This window comes from Artemia sp. Qi Xiang Cuo, chromosome 2 (genome assembly GCF_049724085.1).
Source record: "Artemia sp. Qi Xiang Cuo chromosome 2, ASM4972408v1, whole genome shotgun sequence".
NCBI lineage: Eukaryota > Metazoa > Arthropoda > Branchiopoda > Anostraca > Artemiidae > Artemia > Artemia sp. Qi Xiang Cuo.
This window is the reverse complement of record NC_142795.1, coordinates 35572228-35598698: the sequence shown is the minus strand read 5'-3', so window position 1 is coordinate 35598698 and position 26471 is coordinate 35572228. Positions and strand designations below refer to the sequence as shown.

The 26471-nt window shown below is 36.8% G+C and overlaps 1 protein-coding gene across 1 annotated transcript in view; it reads left to right on the top strand.

The window, feature by feature from the left end:
- LOC148955176 (vitellogenin-1-like) overlaps positions 1–26471 on the top strand; it is a 346909-nt gene that overhangs the window by 4572 nt on the left and 315866 nt on the right. The window contains exon 2 of the mRNA XM_089100639.1: positions 23479–23624. Within this exon, the coding sequence (XP_088956765.1) occupies positions 23479–23624 (146 nt within the window). The remainder of the gene's footprint in view (positions 1–23478; positions 23625–26471) is intronic.

Below are 26471 nucleotides of genomic sequence, written 5' to 3'. Positions count from 1 at the left end.
CAAATGTCTTTATTTTCTTCTTTTTTTACCTTTTTTAACTTGCTCTTTACTTTTAAGCTTTGGTAACGGCTTGAAGATTTTTCTTATATGTTTTTGTGCCCTGCGCAAACACCATTTATTAACCGAATAGGACCTAAATTCTTAACCAATGTGATATGCTAGAACTATCAAATCCATCCTTTTCTTTTATCCTACGTTTGACGTTTGTCATCAAGTCGATCAACTTCAAGGACCTACCTACTGCTTGTGGCAAAATCACCAAGGCAACTGAGAAGCCTGGAAAGAAGAAGTGAATGGCCATTCCCTGCTGACACGTTCCACGTAAATCCCTTTGGCGTGTAGCCGTGTGCATAGGGCTGACATTATAAGCCTTCTGAAGCCTATTACTGATTCTAAGTGAGAGCAAAGGGGTAGCTGAGCCTGGAAATTTCCACGGCGGTGGTGGGCAACCAGGCAATGAGGCTCGACTCTCCGTCCCAAGGCTGCATAGGAAGTCCGCTAGTGCACCTCAAAGTGGTGAAGGGGTGTAAACATCACCGAGCTCCATGCCGAGCAAGGTGATGGCCAACGCGCTTTGAGTGACCGCAAGACAGGGAACCTTGTGATGTACCTTATCCCCATGAAACGCTCAATAATGATGACAAATATGATGATTAAAAGTTTGGCTACGGCATCCTCGGTATTATGCAATGCGACGAGAATGGCGTTCTCGTCGAAAAGTATGATAGTTACCGTCCTATCAAGAAGACAAGGCCTGAATATCGGCTGCTGTAACCTGTGCTCGATTAAATATTTATTGACACAATATTTTCTAGCTGATGAATGTTATCTTTATAACTTTGATAATCTGTGTGTTTCTGACACAAGACTAAATGGACATAACATCTTGACCTTTGAGTTCTCGGCTGGAAAGACGGTCTCTTTTTTAACTCGGGACCATTAGATGGATGTGGCCGGGCTGGAGTAGGTATCCTGTTGTCCCCCAAAGCAATCACTGTGCTCATCGAATATGAGCCTGTGTTTGAGAGAATCGTACGGACAAGAATTAAAGGTCGCACGAACAATCTGACTATCCTTAGCGTTTACGCCCCAATAAGAGATGCCACTGAACAGCAAAAAGAGCAGTTTTTGGTGACCTGCAGACAGTCATTGATAAGATTCCCCGGAAAGATATCCTCCTAATTGGAGGCGACCTCAATGCCAGAATCGGCAGAAAGCTGAATAACTTGAAACAGGCGATCGGCAAGCACGGCCTCGGAGACCGGTGCACAAATAGAAACAGGCTTTTGCTGTTCGCAATGCAGAACAATCTCGCTGTGGCTAGCTCCTGGTTTAGGCACAAATCGTTTCTTGCGTATGCACGGAAATTTCGTGATGGAAGAGTAAAGGCCCAAATAGATTATCTCCTTGTATCCCGATGATAGAAATCGATGGTGTTGGACTCAAGAGTGCGCAGAGGTGCTGACACGGAATCATAAAATGGATCTGACCACTTCTTGCTGATAACAAGGCTAAAGTACAGACTTAGCTCAAGGAAGACTACTATGCCGAACCAGAAAATAGACGTGTTGAAGCTGAAAGTTGATGAGTACCGAGTAACGTTTGTCCTTGAACTCTCAAACCGATTCGTTGTCCTTCAAGATGACACCAAGGAGGCAACCCCGACTTATCAGTGCCCCAACTGCCCCAAGATAAAGATTGAGAAAAAATAGAGCAAACTCAAGGACCACATCAATGAAGCTGCCTCATACACACTTGGGTTTGTGACGCATAAAACTAAGGAATGAATCGCAGAAGTGACACTCAAACTCTGCCAAGAAAAAAGAAATGACAAACAAGAAATCCTCCACATACAAAACAATACGACAAAAATTTCACAAATTGGAAAGAGCCGAAAAAAAACCCTACTGGTTCAATGTTCTCAGTGATATGGAAAGAGCCACAAAACGGAACGATGCACGAAAACTCTATCAGATACTTGGAGACTGCACCGGGAAGAAGAAGCAAACTACCATCCTCTCGCTTAAGGTGAAGGATGGGAAAATACTCACAAGCAGCGAGCAGCATATCGAAAGATGGCGTGCTTACTTCCAAGAGCATTCGAGACCAGAAGAAAATAGTAATCGAAAACAACCACTTACTGCACTGCAGAACCCCCACACAACCAGGGTTATGAAATGTTTGGACAGACCCACCCTCCGGGGAGGAAGTAATTAAGGCGATCAAGGTTTTGAAAAACCATAAAAGTCCAGGAATATTTGGAATTCCTGCCGAGCTACTGAAAGCTCGGTAGGTGGTGAAGGTGGTGATGAATAAACTTCACAGCGTGATAACTGAAGGCTGGGACAATGAATACGTCCCAGATGATTGGAAGACCTCAATAATTGTCCCTATCTTCAAAAAAGGAGACCTAATGGACTGCAAAAACTACCAAGGTATATCCCCTATCCCGATTGCTGCCAAGCTGTTCGCAGTCATACCTTTAAATAGATTCAGAGACACCCGAAACAAACGAACGGGACTTAACCAAGCAGGATTCAGGCCGGGCATGGGTTGCTGTGACCAGATTTTTAGCCTGTGACAGCTCCTTGAAAACCGGTTTAAACACAAGCAGGAAGCAATCCAAATCTTCATAGACTTCATTACCGCGTTTGATTCGCTCCATCGTGATGCAATATGGGAAGCAATGAGAGAGGAGGGTGTGCCTGAGAAGATAATGAATCTGCTCAAGGTATACTATGCTGGAACAAAGGCCCGGGTAAGAGTCGATGGCCATCTTTTAGATCTGATCCTAATCAAGGATGGTGTATGTAAAGGCTGTGTCCTTTCCCCATCTTTGTTCAACTTCGTCATCGATTGGATCCTCAGGGTCCTGGACAAGTATAGAGGCGTTGCAGTGAGCCCGTCCTTCTCCGTCACAGATCTTGACTATGCTAACAATGTGGACATGCTTGCTGAATCTGTTGCAGAAGCCCAGGCTATGATAAATGACATGGCAGTCAAGGAACTCTTGACTGGTCTCCAAATAAGCCTACCAAAAACAAAATATATGCGAACAGATGGGATGGATGAAACCCCTGTTGCCCTAAATGGTAATCAGATAGAGGACGTCCAGTCGTTCAAATACATCGGATTGATAGTAAACCTTGCCGGCAAGCCTTTAGAAGAAATCCAGAGCCGCATATCGTCAGACTGGAGTGTCTTCCTTCAACTACGGAAGCATGGAAGCAGACCGAAATATCGCCACACACAAAGCTCCGAGTGTATGAAGCTATGGTTCTCTCTGTCCTCCTCTAAGGATGTGAAACATGGTCACTTGAAGTAGCCAAAGCGTTGAGCTTGAATATATTCAACCACAAATGCCTGCGCTATGTCCTGGGTATCCACTTCTCAGATACAATCTCGAATGAAGAAGTAAGGAGAAGATGTGGAGATCGCCCATTTGTCTCTGACACTGTTAAGCACAGGAGACTGAGAAGGTTTGGCCACACAATGCGCAGACCAGATGACCCTATAAGCAAAATATGTCTCAAATGTCTACCACTTCCGGCATGGAAGAAGAGGGCAAGAGGCTTAAAGAAGACGGGGCTAGCAATAGTTAAGTCGGATTTGGAGCCAATCGGAGGATTTCGAAAATACGGTCGTCGCTGGGATCGCCAGTGGCTTGAAATGGTGGAGCCTGCCACTCTCGAGTGAAACCTATGGAAGGAGACAAGTCGTCATCTGCTGGGTGCCGCGGTGAGTCTGGATACGGCTTGAACGTGCAATAAGTACAAGTAAGCATAAGGTTGTTATTATACTGCTCTCATAGAAAGAAAGGAGTTTTGCAGAAAAGCTGTGTTGTGGCTTAATTTTATTTATAGCCGCTAGCGAATGTTTCTGTTTTATATTCTATACTTTCAGCTGTGATTCTTTGTCTAACGCTTGTCGCCAGTTTCTACCGAGTATAACTCAAGCGAATTTATTTCAATCGGCTTTGTCTTCTCACTTTTTTAGTTCTCGAAAACGTCATGTTCTCTCCGGGCTAATTCTAAATGTTCAGAAAACGACAAGGTTTTAACCCCTTGACCAACCAGTTGACTGATTGTTTAAGGAGATTGACGTATTTTGTTGAACTTTAAAACCATTTAGGTCAAAATAGACATTTCGTTGCTACAGCCGTTCGGACCTTGTTGCAACCAAAGATCCTTAATAGCTACCGAATATCAACGACTCGCATCTTTTTCGCAAAACTTATAAGAATGCTGAAGTGAAAATGAATCTCTATGATTGGTTCTTTACTTTTCGAATAAGATAGGTAGCGGTATTGATAATCGATAAAAAATTTCGCTCTGTTGACATTCTAATGACGATTTGTTTATGCCATATCTTTAAATTGAACTAGTACTAAACTTAATTTATTGGTAGCGTTAATGACAAAGATGGAAATACTTGCAGAACTCATGCAGGTAACAGACCCTGACCTAGCGAAACAAAGAAGAACGAATTTCACAGATTTCTTGGCACTTTTTTCACAGGCTCTGAAAATTCATAGCGGCAACCCTGTATATTGGCTAGTTTTCTAGAGTGACACTAAAAGTGTCCATTTTTGACTGATTTGGACACTTTTGTCCTTAAAAGTTTTGGTAACCCTGTGTGCGATGAGTCAGAGAAAAATAATCGATATTTTTAAACCTAGTCAACCGGCTAAAAAAGCTAAGTTGGTGGATAGTGTAGCAGCAACAGAAGCTGGCCCAAGTGAGGTTTGTAATTTTGCCATTTATGGTTTGACTTATATAAACTTATAGCCTTTGCTTCATGCAATAAATTCCATGCGAACTAAAGTTTAGCCTACAGAAGTAAGATCTTAATTTCGCAATACAACTTTGGATTAATGTATAAATCGCAAATTTTGCGGGGGAAATCATATAACCGACCATATAACAAACAATTATAGATATAGAGGTGTCATTCAAGGAGGGGGGGGCAGGCTAGGACTTCAGAGATGACTACGGGGACTACAGCCTGATTTATCAGACATAATTTATTGCAAAGAGTTTTGGAAAAGCTTAAGAGAATGACAGAGCATTATATGCTTTCCTAAGGCCCAGCCATTTTTGCTAGGCGGCCGATCACCATTATTTATACCTCTTGTTATATTCTCACCCTAGAAACTGGGTATGGCGCAAAAAGGGAATGAAAAAGAGCTAAAATACATTTGAATTGACAGTTTTAGTATAAATAAAATTTGCTGCTTCGTGACAAAATTCTACTTTTTAAAGTTAAATCGGCTGTTATTACGAGGCATTCGCTTCACGTCAGCGTGCTTCATCCAAAACAAAATTTACGACTTGCCCTCCTAGATTTTGCTGATAAGCTAGGTAAGTAGGCTACGAGAATTTTGTTGTATTGAGTTGCTAAGTTTCTTTTTCGGATTATGTTATTGTTTAATTTACGAAATTCTACTCGTAGTTAAACTGACAAAAAATGATATATATGTATTAACCCTTTTAAATTTCAGTTGACTAGCTTAGACTATTTTACCGAATTCTAAAAACTGAGAATTTGAGCATTTGGAGGCGCTTAAACATGCAGAAGATGCTAGAGCGTATTAAATGATCAGTCGAAAGATATTTGTATGCTATCGTCAATTTTGGTGGAAATAAAGCTATTATTATAAATGAGAGAACAAGCACCCTATTTAATAGACCACCCCGTTATTAATCATGAAATAACAAAAACGAAAACTATTAAGGGCCAAATGCCAATACGTAACACTAAACGGTAGCAGAAACGCTAATTAGAAGCTAGGAGCAGGGGCGTCACTCTCCCTGTTTTGGGGGGGGGGCCAGCACCACGAAAGTTTTCCAACAAAACCAAAACTGTACCGACTGAAAAAAGGTTTTGAGTGGCGAAAGTTTCTGTATAAATGGAAGTAAATGGATTGAAAAAAGTATTTTTTGCTGCGGAGCGTTGGAAATTCTAGAAATATTTACTAAGAAAGTCTATTATTCCTTATGTCTCCTAGACACCTATTTAAGGGAACAACTCTGTCATAGCTATCGGCCTCTGAATAAAGTTAAAACGTTTAAAAGCCAAAGCACTGGATTTTTTTCTAGGGTGGAAGTGTAGCCGATGCATCGGATACGATATTGAGAAGCAATCTTGACATCTCCCACCATAAAAGGGAGGCACCCAACCAGCCAAAGCTAGCCGAATACCCCAAAACAAACGGTCGCCGTTTTTCTGCTAAAGCCTATGAGAAAAAACATTGGGTAGAATACTCTATTAAAGAAGACGCCATTTACTGCTTTTGCTGTCGGCACTTTTCCTTAACAAGAAATCATGGAAATACTTCTGATAATGTAGTGTTTGTCGACAAAGGAATGAATAACGGGAAACAGCTATTCGAAAGGATTGAAAAACACGAGGCTTCAGAAGCTCATAACGAAGCAAATCGCAGCTGGACCAAATATAAAGCAATTGAGTGTGGCACATCTGAGTCAATAGCTACAACTCTCTATTCAAATCGGAAGGAAGCCATAGAGGAAAATCGCCTGCATATAGTCACACTTGCGAAAGTGGCATGTGAGTAGTATGCGCCTTCTGGATTCTATGGAAGCTATACGAAAACATTTCTATGGAAGCTATACGAATTTTAACGTTATTCTATTGAAGCTCTTCACCTTTTCAAAGAGAGTGACTATCCCCATGCATATAGGTAATACTTCTGCAGGGCATTACACCTTTTCAAAGAGAGTGAGAATCCCCGCGCAATGTCGTCTGGATTCTATGGAAGCTATACGCATTTCTACGTTATTCTATAGAAGCTCTTCACCTTTTCAAAGAGATTCAGAGCTCCCTCACATAATGGAATTTGAGGGTCGATAAAGTGAAATTATGTCACTATTCTAGTTTCTCTAAACCAGTATTGCCTATAACTTAATTTAAGTACACAATGAACAATATTAATTAATGTTTCGAATAATAGGAGTGTGAATGATTCTAATCAGTGATGGTATTGTATCAGTGGAGAAAAAAAAGGATTAAACTGATTAGCAGTTGAGGTAACCCCGAAAGAGTTGTTAACTCAGGTAGTTTGTTATAAATTTGAAACAACATCAGTGTATGAAAAATGCCTAACGACGAATCGGAAATGTTTGATTAACATTTGCAAAAAAAAGGGGTAATGGGATTTGCGAATTGGAGGAGATGTGGTGATTGTGTACTGTATAATACACAAGTGATGTTTTGAACAATATTGTCAATTTAAAATAGTTTAGAAATAAAAAAAAATTTAACAAGAAATGGCTGAAAAGTGTTTTGAGGGAGATGGGTTGCATGGAGGGTTGAGTTGCATGAGGGTTCAGTTAAAGGGGGTACAGTTAAACGGGGATTTAGTTAAATTGGGTCGAGTTGCACGAGGGTTCAGTAGCACGATAGTTCAGTAGCAGGGGGTTCAGTTGTACAGGGTTTCGGTTATACAGGGGTTCAGTTACATGGAGGGTTCAGTTGCACGGGGGTTGAGTTAAATGGGGCTTGAGTTGCAGGTGGTTTCTTTTAAAGGGGTACAGTTAAAGGGGGGTTTAGTTAAATTGGGTCGAGTTGCACGAGGGTTCAGTAGCACGAGGGTTCACTAGCATGAGGGTTCAGTTGTACAGGGTTTCGGTTATACAGGGGTTCAGTTACATGGAGGGTTCAGTTGCACGGGGGTTGAGTTAAATGGGGCTTGAGTTCCATGAGAGTCGACTATAAATAAGGCTTTTGCGTCTTTCTGAACTTTCTGTGAGAGGCGGGGCTAAGTATTTAGTTTAAATAATTCTAAGAGGAAATCTAACGTTCCCTTAGTTCCCCCATTTCTGAGGGCAGGGAGGGGAGGGGTCAATTTTGGAGGGAAAACTAAAAATACTCAGAATCAAAAATAAACGGGATCTGCCCCAAGGGGAAGGCTCAAAGACCCTTCGTTCCCACATTTCTGAGGGCAGGGGAGGGAGAGGGGGAGTCAATTTCAGAGGGAAAACCAAAAATACTCAGAATCGAAAATAAACAGGATCTTTCTCATGGGCAAAGCTCAGAGGTCATGGTTGACTTGAACTAAATCAAAATACACTATGTGCAAGCAGATTTTCAAAATGTATGAAGAGGAAAAAAAGGATTAAACTGATTAGCAGTTAAGGTAACCCCGAAGGAGTTGTTAACTCAGGTAATTTTTTATAAATTTGAAACAACATCAGTCTATGAAAACAGCTAACGACGATAGAATGACATTGTGACTTGACCTACCTTTACCTTTCCGATGTGGTCTGTATAATACACAAGTGATGTTTGATAAGTATTGTCAATTTAAAATACGATCTAACGTTCCCTTCGTTCTCCCCATTTCTGAGGGCAGGGGAGAGGAGGGGGGTCAATTTTGGAGGGAAAACCAGTTACATTCTCTTAATTTTTCAAAGTTCATTTTGAATTTCTTTCGTTGAAATGCAAGAGTTGGAATATTTGAGTAGTGACTTGTTGTGCTTTACCTTGTCACAGTTACATTCTCTTGATTTTTCGAAGTTAATTTTGAATTTCTCTCGTGAAATGCAAGAGTTGGAATATTTCAGTAGTGTTTTGTTGTGCTTTACCTTGTCACAGTTACATTCTGTTGATTTTCATAGTTCATTTTGAATTTCTTTCATTGAAATGCAGGAGTTGGAATATTTCACTAGTGTTTTGTTGTGCTTTACCTTATCACAGTTACATTCTATTAATTTTTCAAATTTCATTTTGAATTTCTTTAGTGAAATGAAAGAGTTGGAATATTTCAGTAGTGACTTGTTGTGCTTTACCTTGTCACAGTTACATTCTCTTGATTTCTCAAAGTTCATTTTGAATTTCTGTTGTGAAATGCAAGAGTTGGAACATTTCAGTAGTGACTTGTTGTGCTTTACCTTGTCACAGTTACATTCTCTTGATTTTTCGAACTTCCTTTTGAATTTCTGTCGTGAAATGCAAGAGTCAGAATATTTCAGTAGTGTTTTGTTGTGCTCTACCTTGTCACAGTTACATTCTGTTGATTTTCATAGTTCATTTTGAATTTCTTTCATTGAAATGCAAGAGTTGGAATATTTCAGTAGTGTGTTGTTGTGCTTTACCTTGTCACAGTTACATTCTCTTAATTTTTCAAAGTTCATTTTGAATTTCTTTCGTGAAATGCAAGAATTGGAATATTTCAGTAGTGTCTTGTCGTGGTTTATCTTGTCACAGCTACATTCTCATGATTTTTCAAAGTTCATTTTGAATTTCTGTCGTGAAATGCAAGAGTTGGAATATTTCAGTAGTGACTTGTTGTGCTTTACCTTGTCACAGTTACATTCTCTTGATTTTTCGAAGTTCATTTTGAATTTCTGTCGTAAAATGCAAGAGTTGGAATATTTCAGTAGTGACTTGTTGTGCTTTACCATATCACAGTTACATTCTCTTAATTTTTCGAAGTTCATTTTGAATTTCTCTCGTAAAATGCAAGAGTTGGAATATTTCAGTAGTGTTTTGCTTTGCTTTACCTTGTCACAGTTAGATTCTCTTGATTTTTCGAGGTTCATTTTGAATTTCTGTCGTAAAATGCAAGAGTTGGAATATTTCAGTAGTGACTTGTTGTGCATTACCTTGTCACAGTTACATTCTCTTGATTTTTCGAAGTTCATTTTGAATTTCTGTCGTAAAATGTAAGAGTTGGAATATTTCAGTAGTGTTTTGTTGTGCTTTACCTTGTCACATTTACATTCTGTTGATTTTCATAGTTCATTTTGAATTTCTTTCATTGAAATGCAAGAGCTGGAATATTTCAGTAGTGTTTTGTTGTGCTTTACCTTGTCACAGTTACATTCTCTTAATTTTTCAAAGTTCATTTTGAATTTCTTTCGCGAAGTGCAAGAATTGGAATATTTCAGTAGTGTCTTGTTGTGTTTTACCTTGTCACAGCTACATTCTCATGATTTTTCAAAGTTCATTTTGGATTTCTTTCGTTGAAATGCAAGAGTTGGAATATTTCAGTAGTGACTTGTTGTGCTTTACCTTTGTCACAGTTACATTCTCTTGATTTTTCGAAGTTCATTTTGAATTTCTGTCGTGAAATGCAAGAGTTGGAATATTTCAGTAGTGTTTTGTTGTTCTTTACCTTGTCACAGTTACATTCTGTTGATTTTCATAGTTCATTTTGAATTTCTTTCATTGAAATGCAAGAGTCGGAATATTTCAGTAGTGTTTTGTTGTGCTTTACCTTGTCACAGTTAAATTCTCTTAATTTTTCAAAGTTCATTTTGAATTTCTTTCGTGAAATGCAAGAATTGGAATGTTTCAGTAGTGTCTTGTCGTGGTTTACCTTGTCACACCTACATTCTCATGATTTTTCAAAGTTCATTTTGAATTTCTGTCGTGAAATGCAAGAGTTGGAATATTTCAGTAGTGAATTGTTGTGCTTTACCTTGTCATAGTTACATTCTCTTGATTTTTCGAAGTTCATTTTGAATTTCTGTCGTAAAATGCAAGAGTTGGAATATTTTAGTAGTGACTTGTTGTGCTTTACCATGTCACAGTTACATTCTCTTGATTTTTCGAAGTTCATTTTGAATTTCTGTCGTAAAATGCAAGAGTTGGAATATTTCAGTAGTGTTTTGTTGTGCTTTTCCTTGTCACAGTTACATTCTCTTGATTTTCATAGTTCATTTTGAGTTTCTTTCATTGAAATGTAAGAGTTGGAATATTTCAGTAGTGTTTTGTTGTGCTTTACCTTGTCACAGTTACATTCTTATAATTTTTCAAAGTTCATTTCGAATTTCTTTCGCGAAGTGCAAGAATTGGAATATTTCAGTAGTGTCTTGTCGTGGTTTACCTTGTCACAGTTACATTCTCTTGATTTTTCTAGGTTCATTTTAAATTTCTGTCGTAAAATGCAAGAGTTGGAATATTTCAGTAGTGTTTTGTTGTGCTTTACCTTGTCACAGTTACATTCTATTGATTTTCATAGTTCATTTTGAATTTCTTTCATTGAAATGTAAGAGTTGGAATATTTCAGTAGTGTTTTGTTGTGCTTTACCTTGTCACAGTTACATTCTCTTAATTTTTCAAAGTTCATTTTGAATTTCTTTCGTGAAATGCAAGAATTGGAATATTTCAGTAGTGACATGTCGTGGTTTTCCTTTTCACAGATACATTCTCATTATTTTTCAAAGTTCATTTTGAATTTCTGTCGTGAAATGCAAGAGTTGGAATATTTAGTAGTGACTTGTTGTGCTTTACCTTGTCACAGTTACATTCTCTTGATTTTTCGAAGTTCTATTTGAATTTCTGTCGTGAAATGCAAGAGTTGGAATATTTCAGTAGTGACTTGTTGTGCTTTACCTTGTCACAGTTACATTCTCTTGATTTTTCGAAGTTCATTTTGAATTTCTCTCGTAAAATGCAAGAGTTGGAATATTTCAGTAGTTTTTTGTTTTGCTTTACCTTGTCACAGTTACATTCTGATGATTTTCATAGTTCATTTTGAATTTCTTTCATTGAAATGCAAGAGTTGGAATATTTCAGTAGTGTTTCTTTTGTGCTTTACCTTGTCACAGTTACATTCTCTTAATTTTTCAAAGTTCATTTTGAATTTCTTTCGCGAAGTGCAAGAATTGGAATATTTCAGTAGTGTCTTGTCGTGGTTTACCTTGTCACAGCTACATTCTCATGATTTTTCAAAGTTAATTTTGGATTTCTTTCGTTGAAATGCAAGAGTTGGAATATTTCAGTAGTGACTTGTTGTGCTGTGTCCAGGAAACGAATTCAAGAAAGTGATTGTTACTTACAATTTCTTCACAATTTAATGAAAAGAATAGAACTATTCTAAAGAATAAAGACGGGTTAAGCTTAAAGATATTTATTTAAGGTTAAGGTTAAGGTTTTTTAAAGGTTAATTTAGACGAGGTTACGTGCGCGCACGTAACCTCGTCTAAATTAACCTTAAAAAAAATGAAATAAAGCTATGTCGACTTTGCATGTCTCTCTCAATATGTATGCGCCGTTGCGGTGTGTAACCAATCACCAATCAAGTTATTGTATATTGAGCAACCTCCGCTGTCTCTGATTGGTCACTAGAAAAATGGGTGTTGTCTAAAAAACCAGTCTGGTTGAAAACGTGGAGTTTTCGTACTGCTCACTTTTTGCAATGTGTAGGAACCAGTGGGGAATCCCTGCTCGTTTGGAAAGGTGCCAAGGAAAGGCAAGCAAATAGCTTATAGTTTCAAAACGTGTTTAATCACGTTTCTTGAATGAAGTATCTGTACTGTATATTCAAGAGGTGAAATCAATAAAGAGCTTGTTACATACTTACAAATATTTTCATAATTTATTGAATGAAATTTCCTTATTGTGTATCCAAGAGTTGACTTCAAGAAAGAAATTGTTACTTACTGAAATTTTTTTCATAATTTCTTGAATTAAATTTCTACATCGTGTAGCTAAGTGAAAATTGTTTGTGATAAAGAGAAAAAAAACAGTCTGGTTGAAAACGTGGACTTTTCGCACTGCTCACTTTTTGCTATGTGTAGGAACCAGTGGGGAATCCCCACTCCTTTGGAAAGGTACCAAGAACAGGCAAGCAAATAGTATGATTCTTCGAAACGTGTTTAATGACGTTTCTTGAATGAAGTATCTGTACTGTATATTCAAGAGTTGACATCAATAAAGAGTTTATTACTTACTTACAAATATTTTCATAATTTCTTGAATGAAATTTCCGTATTGTGTATCCAGGAGTTGACTTCAAGAAAGAAATTGTTACTTACTGAGAATTTTTTCATAGTTTCTCAAATTAAATTTCTACATCGTGTAGCTAAGTGAAAATTGTTTGTGATAAAGAGAAAAAAAAGAATTGTTCTGTTATTGAAATTTCCAGACTTCATTTACATGCAATAGATATCAATAGTTCAATTACTCCTCCCCGCAATGACTTCCAGGGGTTTTATGACTCCTCCCCACAATGAATTCAGATGGTTTTAGGACTCATCCCCCTAGCCAGAACTCCATTCATCCTTGAGCGAAGGTATAAAAGTTTGATGAAGTATTTTTCTACTTAACAACTACATTAATAACTTCCAAGATGATAGGACTGTATGACACAGAATTAATCAGTTTGAAAAAATCATCTTGTTATGTTATATTTGAATGTGCATTTTTATTACTGTCTATGGAACTCGAAGAAATTGACTGTTATCATTGGATAGTGAACTATAACATGTTTGAGTATGATAAAAGCTTGTGGAGTACTACATTACGTCATATAAACAGACTGGGATTCTACGATAGAGTGATTACACCACTTAATAATGCTGGTCAGGAACTGAGAAATGTTCAGGAGGAAGTCAGTGAAATTTGCAGCTTTTTTGGGGTTGAAGCACTCTATGTAAAGGGCAATGTACCTACAGATAAAGTTTTAATTCAAAAGTGTGATCCTAGGATTCCACTTTTCAATCGAGAAGAGTTTAAGTGTCCTAAATTTGAAGGTGGTTATCACCGTCTTGAAGACGAGGTTAGGTTCTTTGCACAGTGGATACCTAAGAAAATACCTGATCGTGATAAATCCATAAGACATGGTAAAAACTATTCTATATCATGGGACCATCGTTTGTGGATGTTTAAAAGTGAACTCTAAGTACTATTTTTATGTAAACATTTGTTGTTGTTTTTTTTTGTTTTTTTTTTCTAAAAAAAAAATCTGTTAATACGTTTAAGCAATAAATATCTTTAAGCTTAACCCGTCTTTATTCTTTAGAATAGTTCTATTATTTTCATTAAATTATGAAGAAATTGTAAGTAACAATCGCTTTCTTGAATTCGTTTCCTGGACACAGCACAACAAGTCACTACTGAAATATTACAACTCTTGCATTTCAACTAAAGAAATCCAAAATTAACTTTGAAAAACATGAGAATGTAGCTGTGACAAGGTAAACCACGACAAGACACTTCTGAAATATTCCAATTCTTGCACTTCGCGAAAGAAATTCAAAATGAACTTTGAAAAATTAAGAGAATGTAACTGTGACAAGGTACAGCACAACAAAACACTACTGAAATATTCCAACTCTTGCATTTCAATGAAAGAAATTCAAAATGAACTATGAAAATCATCAGAATGTAACTGTGACAAGGTAAAGCAAAACAAAACACTACTGAAATATTCCAACTCTTGCATTTTACGAGAGAAATTCAAAATGAACTTCGAAAAATCAAGAGAATTTAACTGTGACAAGGTAAAGCACAACAAGTCACTACTGAAATATTCCAACTCTTGCATTTTACGACAGAAATTCAAAATGAACTTCGAAAAATCAAGAGAATGTAACTGTGACAAGGTAAAGCAGAACAAGTCACTACTGAAATATTCCAACTCTTGCATTTCACGACAGAAATTCAAAATGAACTTTGAAAAATCATGAGAATGTAGCTGTGACAAGGTAAACCACGACAAGACACTACTGAAATACTCCAATTCTTGCATTTCACGAAAGAAATTCAAAATGAACTTTGAAAAATTAAGAGAATGTAGCTGTGACAAGGTAAAGCACAACAAAACACTACTGAAATATTCCAACTCTTACATTTCAATGAAAGAAATTCAAAATGAACTATGATCATCAATAGAATGTAACTGTGACAAGGTAAAGCACAACAAAACACTACTGAAATATTCCAACTCTTGCATTTCACGACAGAAATTCAAAATGAAGTTCGAAAAATCAAGAGAATGTAACTGTGACAAGGTAAAGCACAACAAGTCACTACTGAAATATTCCAACTCTTGCATTTCAACGAAAAAAAAAAACTTTGAAAAATCATGAGAATGTAGCTGTGACAAGGTAAACCACGACAAGACACTACTGAAATATTACAATTCTTCCAATTCGCGAAAGAAATTCAAAATGAACTTTGAAAAATTAAGAGAATGTAACTGTGACAAGGTAAAGCACAACAAAACACTACTGAAATATTCCAACTCTTACATTTCAATGAAATAAATTCAAAATGAAATATGAAAATCAACAGAATGTAACTGTGACAAGGTAAAGCACAACAAAACACTACTGAAATATTCCAACTCTTGCATTTTACGACAGAAATTCAAAATGAACTTCGAAAAATCAAGAGAATGTAACTGTGACAAGGTAAAGCACAACAAGTCACTACTGAAATATTCCAACTCTTGCATTTTACGACAGAAATTCAAAATAAACTTCGAAAAATCAAGAGAATGTAACTATGACAAGGTAAAGCACAACAATTCACTACTAAAATATTCCAACTCTTGCCTTTCACGACAGAAATTCAAAATGAACTTTGAAAAATCATAAGAATGTAGCTGTGACAAGGTAAACCACGACAAGACACTACTGAAATATTCAAATTCTTGCATTTCACGAAAGAAATTCAAAATGAACTTTTAAAAATCTTGATAATGTAACTGTGACAATGTAAAGCACAACAAAACACTACTGAAATATTCCAACTCTTGAATTTAAATTAAATAAATTAAAAATTAACTATGAAAATCAACAGAATGTAACTGTGACAAGGTAGAGCACAACAAAACACTACTGAAATATTCCAACTCTTGCATTTCACTACAGAAATTCAAAATGAAGTTCGAAAAATCAAGAAAATGTAACTGTGACAAGGTAAAGCACAACAAGTCACTACTGAAATGTTCCAACTCTTGCATTTCACAACAGAAATTCAAAATGAACTTTGAAAAATCATGAGAATGTAACTGTGACAAGGTAAAGCACAACAACACACTACTGAAATATTCCAACTAGTGCATTTCACTACAGAAATTACATATTAACATAGAAAAATAATCATAATGTATCTGTGACAAGGTAAAGAACAACAAGTCACTACTAAAATATTCCAACTCTTGCATTTCACGACAGAAATTCAAAATGAACTTTGAAAAATCATGAAAATTTAGCTGTGACAAGGTAAATCACGACAAGACACTACTGAAAAATTCCAATTCTTGCATTTCGCGAATTAAATTAAAAATTAACTTTGAAAAATTAAGAGAATGTAACTGTGACAAGATAAAGCACAAAAAAACACTACTGAAATATTCCAACTCTTGCATTTCAATGAAATAAATTCAAAATGAATTATAAAAAACAACAGAATTTAACTATGACAAGGTAAAACACAACAAGACACTACTGAAATATTCCAATTCTTGCACTTCATGAAAGAAATTCAAAATGAACTTTGAAAAATTAAGAGAATGTAACTGTGAAAAGGTAAAGCACAACAAAACACTACTGAAATATTCCAACTCTTGCATTTCAATGAAAGAAATTCAAAATGAACTATGAAAATCAACAGAATGTAACTTTGACAAGTTAAAGCACAACAAAACACTACTAAAATATTCCAACTCTTGCATTTTACGACAGAAATTCAAAATGAACTTCGAAAAATCAAGAGAATGTAACTGTGACAAGGTAAAGCACAACAAGTCACTACTGAAATATTCCAACTCTTGCATTTTACGACAGAAATTCAAAATGAACTTTGAAAAATTAAGAGAATGTAACTGTGACAAGGTAAAGCACAACAAAACACTACTGAAATATTCCAACTCGTGCATTTTACGAGAGAAATTCAAAATGAACATCGAAAAATCAAGAGAATGTAACTGTGACAAGGTAAAGTACAACAAGTAACTACTGATATATTCCAACTCTTGCATTTTACGACAGAAATTCCAAATGAACTTCGAAAAATAAAGAGAATGTAACTGTGACAAGGTAAAGCACAACAAGTCACAACTGAAATGCTCCAACTCTTGCATTTCACGACAGAAATTCAAAATGAACTTTGAAAAATCATGAGAATGTAGCTGTGACAAGGTAAACCACGTCAAGACACTACTGAAATATTCCAAGTCTTGCATTTCACTAAAGAAATTCAAAATGAACTTTGAAAAATTAAGAGAATGTAACTGTGACAAGGTAAAGCACAACAAAACACTACTGAAATATTCCAGCTCTTGCATTTCAATGAAAGAAATTCAAAATGAACTATGAAAATCAACAGAATGTAACTGTGACAAGGTAGAGCACAACAAAACACTACTGAAATATTCCAACTCTTGCATTTCACGACAAAAATTCAAAATGAACTTCGAAAAATCAAGAGAATTTAACTGTGACAAGGTAAAGCACAACAAGTCACTACTGAAATATTCCAACTCTTGCATTTCACAACAAAAATTCAAAATGAACTTTGAAAAATCATGAGAATGTAACTGTGACAAGGTAAAGTACAACAAGTCACTACTGAAATATTCCAACTCTTGCATTTCACGAAAGAAATTCAAAATGAGATTTGAAAAATTAAGAGAATTTAACTGTGACAAGGTAAAGCACAACAAAACACTAGTGAAATATTCCAACTCTTACATTTCAATGAAAGAAATTCAAAATGAACTATGAAAATCAACAGAATGTAACCGTGACAAGGTAAAGCACAACAAAACACTACTGAAATATTTTCAACTCTCGCATTTCACGACACAAATTCAAAATGAACTTCGAAAAATCAAGAGAATGTAACTGTGACAAGGTAAAGCACAACAAGTCACTACTGAAATATTCCAACTCTTGCATTTCAACGAAAGAAATTCAAAATGAACTTTGAAAAATTAAGAGAATGTAACTGATTTTCCCTCCAAAATTGACCCCCCTCCTCTCCCCTGCCCTCAGAAATGGGGAGAACGAAGGAAACGTTAGATCCTATTTTAAATTGACAATACTTATCAAACATCACTTGTGTATTATACAGACCACATCGGAAAGCTAAAGCTAGGTCAAGTCACAATGTCATTCTATCGTCGTTAGCCATTTTCATAGACTGATGATGTTTCAAATTTATAACAAATTACCTGAGTTACCAACTCCTTCGGGGTTACCTTAATTGCTAATCAGTTTAATCAATTTTTTCCCCTGGATACATTTTGAAAATCTGCTTGCACATAGTGTATTTTGATTTAGTTCAAGTCAATCATGACCTCTGAGCTTTGCCCATGAGACAGATCCTGTTTATTTTCGATTCTGAGTATTTTTGGTTTTCCCTCTGAAATTGACTCCCCCTCTCCCTCCCCTGCCCTCAGAAATGTGGGAACGAAGGGTCTTTGAGCCTTCCCCTTGAGGCAGATCCCGTTTATTTTCGATTCTGAGTATTTTTGGTTTTCCCTCCAAAATTGACCCCTCCCCTCCTTGCCCTCAGAAATGGGGGAACTAAGGGAATGTTAGATTTCCTCTTAGAATTATTTAAACTAAATACTTACCCCCGCCTCTCACAGAAAGTTCAGAAAGACGCAAAAGCCTTATTTATAGTCGACTCTCATGGAACTCAAGCCCCATTTAACTCAACCCCCGTGCAACTGAACCCTCCATGCAACTGAACCCCTGTATAACTGAAACCCTGTACAACTAAACCCTCATGGTACTGAACCCTCGTGCTACTGAACCCTCGTGCAACTCGACCCAATTTAACTAAACCCGCGTGTAACTGTATCCCTTTAACTTAACCCTCGTGCAACTCAAGCCCCATTTAACTCAACCCCCCGTGCAACTGAACCCTCCATGTAACTGAACCCCTGTATAACCGAAACCCTGTACAACTGAACCCCCGTGCTACTGAACTCTCGTGCTCCTGAACCCTCGTGCAACTCGACCCAATTTAACTAAACCCCCGTGTAACTTTACCCCCTTTAACTGAACCCTCGTGCAACTCAACCCTCCATGCAACCCATCTCCCTCAAAACACTATTTTATAAACTATTTTAAATTGACAATACTCTCCAAAACATCACTTGTGTATTATACAGTACACAATCACCCCATCTCCTCCAATTCGCAAATCCCATTACCCCTTTTCTTGTAAATGTTAATCAAACATTTCCGATTCGTCGTTAGGCATTTTTCATAGACCGATGATTTTTCAAATGTATAACAAATTACCTGAGTTAACAACTCCTTCGTGGTTACTTTAACTGCTAATCAGTTTAATCGTTTTTTTTCTCCGCTGACACAATCCAATCACTAACTAAAATCATTCTCAATCCTATTATTCAAAACATTAATTAATGACATAATTTATGACATTTATAGTGACATAATTTCACTTTATCGACCCTCAAATTCCATTATGTGAGGGAGCTCTGAATCTCTTTGAAAAGGTGAAGAGCTTCTATAGAATAACGTAGAAATTCGTATAGCTTCCGTAGAATGCAGACGACATTGCGAGGGGATTCTCACTCTCTTTGAAAAGGTGTAATGCTCTGCAGAAGTATTACCTATATGCATGGGGATAGTCACTCTCTTTGAAAAGGTGAAGAGCTTCTATAGAATAACGTTGAAATTCGTATAGCTTCCATAGAAATGTTTTCGTATAGCTTCCATAGAATCCAGAAGGCGCATACTACTCATGTGCCCTAGCACGCCAAGGGCTCCCATTTCGAGGTCATGATGAACACGACGACTCACACAATCGAGGTAATTTTATAGAAATACTAGAAATGATGACAGAGGGAAAACCAGATCTTCAGCAAAAACGTCGGTATGGAAGCTATGTGAGTCCCGACTACCAAAATAGTCTTATAAGCATACTGGCTGACCTCTTGCGAGAACAAACAAGATGCTCTATTAAGAAATATTGGGCAACCTGCGCAGATAAAACGAAAGATCTGTCGAAAAAAGAGCAGCTTGGTTTAATTATTCGGTTTATTGATAGTAATGCTATCATCCGCAAGGAGACATTCGGAAGTACACATCCTGAACAATTAGATGCTGCATCCCTTGCTAATGCAATCAAGGATCTTGTTGAAAAGCACGGACTGGATTGGAGCACCTGTGTGGCTCAATGCTATGATGGTGCGAGCGTCATGAGCGGCGCATGTAATGGTGTTCAGGCTATTCTTAAAGGATTTGCACCACAAGCTAGGTATATTCATTGTCACACCCATCGCCTAAATCTTGTGCTTGTGCAGTCAATAGCTTCTTGTCCGGAGGTTAGAAACTTCTTTTCTTGCATTCAGGCATTATATGTCTTTCTCAGCCGAAGTGCGCCACGTCACGAACTTTTCCTTTGAACCCAACAAGAACGTGGAATCAAGAAGATTGAGCGCGAGTGGCTAGCTGATACTCGATGGTGTTATTAGTTTTCCTCAATTCAGAAAATCTGGACGTTTAGGTACTATTCTCGAAACACTCAGGGTTATATCAGATGAAGCCAGGTCAACAGAGAACCGTTCTGAAGCTTCTGGATTGTTGGCATCAATTGATGCCAAATTCTGGCTCATTCTTGAAATAATGAGCAGTATCCTCGGTCCGATAGATATTGCATCCAGACAACTCCAGTCCCAGAGCCTCGTTCTTTCAGGTGTAAATTCTCGGCTTCAAGCAGTTCAACAACAGGGTCTAGAGCTCCGATCGGAAGAGCGTTGGTTTAAGATGGTCGAAGCAACGAAAAGCTTATGCAAGCAGCACTCAATCCAAATAGGAAAGCCTAGACGCTCGGTTGCTACAAGCAGACGCCTTCTCGATTTTTATGTCGAAACCACTGTCGGTGCCAGAGCAAGAAATGGAACAGAAGAGGATCGTGAAATTTTTCAAACTTATAGGTCGGACATTTTATACTTCATAGTCGACCGAGTAACTTCGGAGCTGAGACAAAGGTTTGGTGAAAACTCCTCAGTAATCCAAGGCTTAGAAGTGTTTGAGCCAAGTTCACCGAAGTTCCTGGATGCACGTCTAATACAAGACTTTGTACGTGACTTTCCTACATTAATAGTAAACGAGTTGAAGTTTGAGTCGGAGATAGCCTTGGCAAATTCTTATTTACAAAGGATGAAACCAGAATGCCCATCAAAAGCTCTTGCCTACCTCTACATGAACAAAGACGCCTTTGCTGTCATCTCGGAAGCTTTCGAAATTGCTTTGACGCTCCCCGTTTCAACTGCCTCTAACGAGAGATTTTTTTCAACGCTTAAGAGGGTTAAGACATATCTCAGAACAACCATGACTGATGAGCGACTTAGCGATTTGTTAGTTATAACTACCCAGCCGGAAAAAGCGAAAAAGATGGATTATAACATTGCCGTCAACAATTTTGCTTCCCTGAAGCAACGACGTTTCCCATTAGAATAGTGGCTCTCTCTGGATACTTCAGTCGTGATGCAGACAAATTTATTATTTATTTGCTTAATTGTGTTTATGTACTTGAATTTTTGTATATCTAATTGTTTTCTAAACTTTATTATCTAAAGAATTTTAAGTTGGCTACCGCTTAATTTGGCTCGATTTCCCCCTCCCTTGGATTTTTTCTAATTCAACCCACTTGAGGCTGCCTATTGAGACATGGAATTTGCCCCTCCCCAGGTTTTTTTTATTTCCGCCAGTGCGCTTCGCGCCAAAAAACCCTGTTCTAGGCCTTCACTCAATTCAATTCTTAACAAAACAAAATGATATTTCCTAATTATAAAATTTCTTTTTTGGCTTAGATCCTTCACAGCACAATATATGTTTTTAAGTAATTTGCTTCCCTAAAAAGGAGTCTAAGAGGTCCCATATAAGGGATAATACAGTTTTTAATAATATTTCAAAAATATCCGCTACTTCGCGGCAGGAAATGCTCTTTCCAAACCATCCACTCGCTCTGAATTAGAAACTTTCACCAATTCAAACTTTTTTTCTTTTTTTTTTACAGAATATAATCAGCATAGTTTTGTACTTTCCTCACAAAGTGAAAGTGAAAATTTGCAAATGTTTTTCCGCGAGGTGGCAGATATCTTGCCCCCCCCCAGAATTTTTCTGGATTTACACCACTGTTTAAGGGTTATTTTATTTTTTTGTTGGCCGGCCACGTACCCTCTAAAAATTTTCTCTACTCCTCAGGGGTACGCGTACCACAGTTTCAGAACCACTGCCCTAAGCCTTTCATGATATATTGCTAATATGCCCCTTTGATAACCTGAATGCACACACTGTATTTTGATTTATCCCAACATTCTCCTCAAGATTCCCTGAAAGTTTCAACATTAGCCCCGTATTCCTAGTAGTAGCAGTGGTAAAAGCATTACTAGTAGTAGTAGAAGTAGTAGTAATATCAGCAGTCGTTTTAGTAGCAGTAGTAGTAACACCAGTAGTAATAATAGAAGTAGTAGTAATAGTAGTAGTAGAAGTAGTAATATCAGTAGTAGTAGTGGTAGTAGTAACAGTAGTAGTTGCAGTAGTGGTAGTATAGTGGTAGTAAGCATTTAGCACCTTATGGTTTGTTGAACATCCCTCTCAAAATGCCCGAGATGTTTCAACTTAATACCCTTAGCTGTTCCTCAGATATTATTGATATGCCATTTTAGTAACCTGGATACATATACTGCGCGTCTATATAGCTCAAGATCCCCTGAGAGTTTCATGATAATAACCTTAGCCTTAGAAGCAGTAGTAACAGTAGTAGTAGGAGTGTAGTAGCAGTAATCCTGTAGATGAAACATAAAAAAAAATAATGTATTGAGCCCACTTTGATCTTTACTTAGGCAGTACTATTGCGTTGCCTATGATCGTTAGAATTGAAAGCAGTGTCAAAACGGAGTCAAATAATATTAATAATGCAGACATATAGGCCTGAACTCATTTTTCAGGGTGAGGCGAGGCTTTTGGGATTCAAAATTCCTACAAAATGTAAAAAATCGGTAAATTACATTCAAAATATGGGAAAATACAGGGAAAATCGAAAAGATCTCGATAATATACAAACAAAGGAGCCACCTAAAGGATTAATCTTATACAACGCTACTTTTGGGTAAATTGCGAATTTGTCCCGATTTTGTCCCGGGCGCGAGAGAGGCCTTAACCACCACTGGTCAGAGGGAAGGGGGAGGGATAAATTTAAAAATATTCGAAAACCATAATGAAATTTTCAGGAAAAAGCAAACGAAAAAAAAATTAAAACATTCTAGGAAGAGCCAAGTGGCATATCCCCCACCCTTCTCACTATATATTCTCGATACAAAGAAGATTTCTGTGTTGCACATTTTAATAGAAAACATTTAATCTACGGCTTTTGCTACACAATTTTATGGAAATTTTATGGAAATAACTTGTATTCGCAAGATTTCTTAAGCATTTTTCTTGCGAGTGTTTAAAATAAATGGCTCGTTTTGAGTTTAGTTTAATCTTCTTCTTTTTTGTAAACGGGCCTCAACTGTTACGATTTAAGGCTCATTAAGCACTTTTAAATCCATATTCATTAATATGGGTTCATTGCTCAGCAAACCGAAAAAGCAAACAGCTTACTATTTACTTGCTCCAATTCATTATCAAATATTGTGGTCGTTATTTTTATTGTTTTCCTTTCTTTTACCGTAATATATTAACAATAAAATATTAAATTGTTTTAATGCTGGAATGCTTTTATTTTTACTTTAAGGTCTATTAGAGCATGGTAAAGAATACAAATTCTATGTGGAGTTAACTTCAAGGTTAAGACTAAGCAGTCAAGAATCATTTGGAACTGGATTTCAACTAGAAGGAGAACTTTTGGTCACCAATCACTATGATACTCTGGAATTTCAGGTAAGAATTATGGATCACTCAAACATTCAAGAAAACTGGCAAAACCTTTGAGGTACAAAAGTATTCTTTTAAGCTTTTCCTTAAAGGGAAAAATAAATTTCCAAACCCCTTTCTACCCATCCCTTCAACCTCTGTCCAAAGCCTTGTTAATGCGCATCAAACACTTCGGAGTAACGAACTTTAAGTAAGGAGCGACCCGGCTCAATAGTAATCAAAACTCTAAAAAACGGAATTTTGATATCAATAGATATATCAAAAGGATCGGCTTATTATGCTGATATCAAACATATAAGTTTCATTTAGTTTAGTATTACCCATTAACGGCTACGAACTTGAGAAAATTGGCCTTATTTTCGAAAAAGGGGGAAACACCCCTTAAAACTGATATAATCTTAATTAAAATCACACAACCAGATTCAGCGTATCATAAAACCGGACTCTAGAGGTTTTCAAGCCCCTATCTGCAAAAATGGGGAATTTTGTTGTTTTTTTTTGCTAAAAGAAAGATCACGGATGCGTTTTTTTTCAGGGGTCATTTTATCGATCTAGTGGTCTTAGAATATCGTAAGAGGATTCAATCGAACGGAAATTGAAATTTCTAGTATCCTTTCCAAGTGGCCAAAACAATTGGAGGGCAACTAGCCCCCTTCCCCCGCCCCTTTTCCCCCAAAATCCTCCGATAAAATTCTTAGATAACCATTTCGTTCATCATAGTTAAAAGGCCCAATCACTATGCCTTTGGATATAACATCACCCCTCCCCCCCAGACCCAGAGGAAAGGTCTTTAAGTTATAAAATGTGCCTATTATTTACACATAGTATTTTTTATTGGGAGGTATGGATGCATTTTTGGGTGGGGGGTGAATTTTCTTCTGTTTTTTTTTTCATGGGGGATATTTCCATGGAGGGAAGTTTCCGGGGGTGAGTTGTCAGGGGAAATTATACAGTGTGGGAATTTGCCAGAATCTGTATAAATCTTGCTTCTGTCTTTTCCGTCTCAATTTACCAACTCGTAGAGTTGGTAAGGGTAATTGTCGTGGGTAAATTTTCACACGGATAGAGTTTTCTAGAGGATATTTCCGTGGGGAAGGTATCTCTCCGTGGAGTTGGGACCAGATTTCCAGGGATTATTTAAAAACGATCGGAAATTAAATAAAGATCAACATTAAAAAGCAGCAATGAAACTTAAAACAAACAGAAACTATTTGGTACATGAAGGAGGTTGCCTCCTCCTCAACACCATGCTCTTTACGTTAAAGTTTGAATTTTGACCTAATTCCTTAAGAAAGAATCCTGGAACACGAGGGTCGTTTAATTAGAACAATAAAAAGCCTTTTTAAAAGTACTAAAAAACTTTAGCGTAAAGAGCAAGGTTTTTAGAAGGAGGCAACCCACCTCATAGAGAATAATTTCTGTTGGTTTTAAGTTTTAATGTTGCTCCTTACTTTCAGCTGAAAAAATGTTTCATTTTCTATTTAATCTTCTTGTATGAAGCTACTTAAAATGCCAGTCAGTAGTAATGAACCTAGTACTACTGAACTAGATCGTATAAAGCGACCAGAACACGTTGTATTCCGACCAAAATGGTGTGTGGTACAGAGCTTTCAGCCAGAGGGACTAAACCGTGTCAATACATACTGATTATATTTAATTTAATCATCATTAGTACATACATGATACCATACCTATGAGGCCATAGCAACCATCCATAACAACCAGATTCAATATAAGGACTGATTTTGAATGTAATTCATATTAGTCAGAGGATAGAATTTTAACATAGAAATCCAGAACAATCCTTAGAAATCCAGAACAATCTTTAGATATCAAGTAGTGAAGAGGTTATGGATTTGACGACGCCCATAGTGGGCATACTATTGGAGCTACTACAAATTCTTCTTGAGAAAAATTGTATACATTTTAGGCAATTATACGGCAACCATTAGTCATCCTTTCTCCAACCTACAAGGGCCCCCATACCCCCTCCTCTAATTCTTTGACCCCTCCCCCCATTTTCATATATTTTTATATTTTTTTAACTTTTTTTAACTTATTTTTTATTTTTTTAACATTGACTTTTTTTCAACTTTTTTTACATGTCTTAAAATGACATAAAATATGTTTAGAACAAATAAATACATTTATCATTTTCGAAATGCGAAATGAGAATGATATAGATATGTTAGTGGTGATTTTTACTATTAGAAATATAATGTTTGTAGTAACGCATTTTTTTTACGTAGAATTTTTTTGTACAGAAAATATCCAACTTTTTATGTCTCAAAATGACATGAAATTTACTTAAAACAAAAAAAATCATATTTTATATTTTCCGAATACGAAATGAGGATGATATAGATATGTTAGTCGCAATGTTTACTATTTGAAAAATAATATTCGAAGTAGCGCTTTTCTTTCTTTTTTTAACTGAATTTTTTGGGACGGAAACTTCAACTTTTTTAATTTTTTAATTTTTTTTTGGCTGTGCGAATGGTACTCTATGGCTGCTCATAGACACTACACTGCTGTCCCAGAGGTACTCTATGACTGGTTATCGATACTACCCAATTTATTGTATATTTTCAATCCGTATTTTCGGTGCATTGGAAGAATAAACACTAGCATTATATTAAAAAAAGTGAAAACAAAATATTCGAAGAAAGTGTGTGCACATGATAAAGTAATCGTTGCGCTGAATGCTGACAAAGACAAGTATTTAAGTACTAGTGAGAATCTCATTGGAAAAGTAAGCGTGCATTGTCATGACAGTGAGAGATTAAATTTCTTTGGAGTACCAAAAAATTTAACTCTTATGATGATGTATATGCGGGAGTATCATTTCCAGAG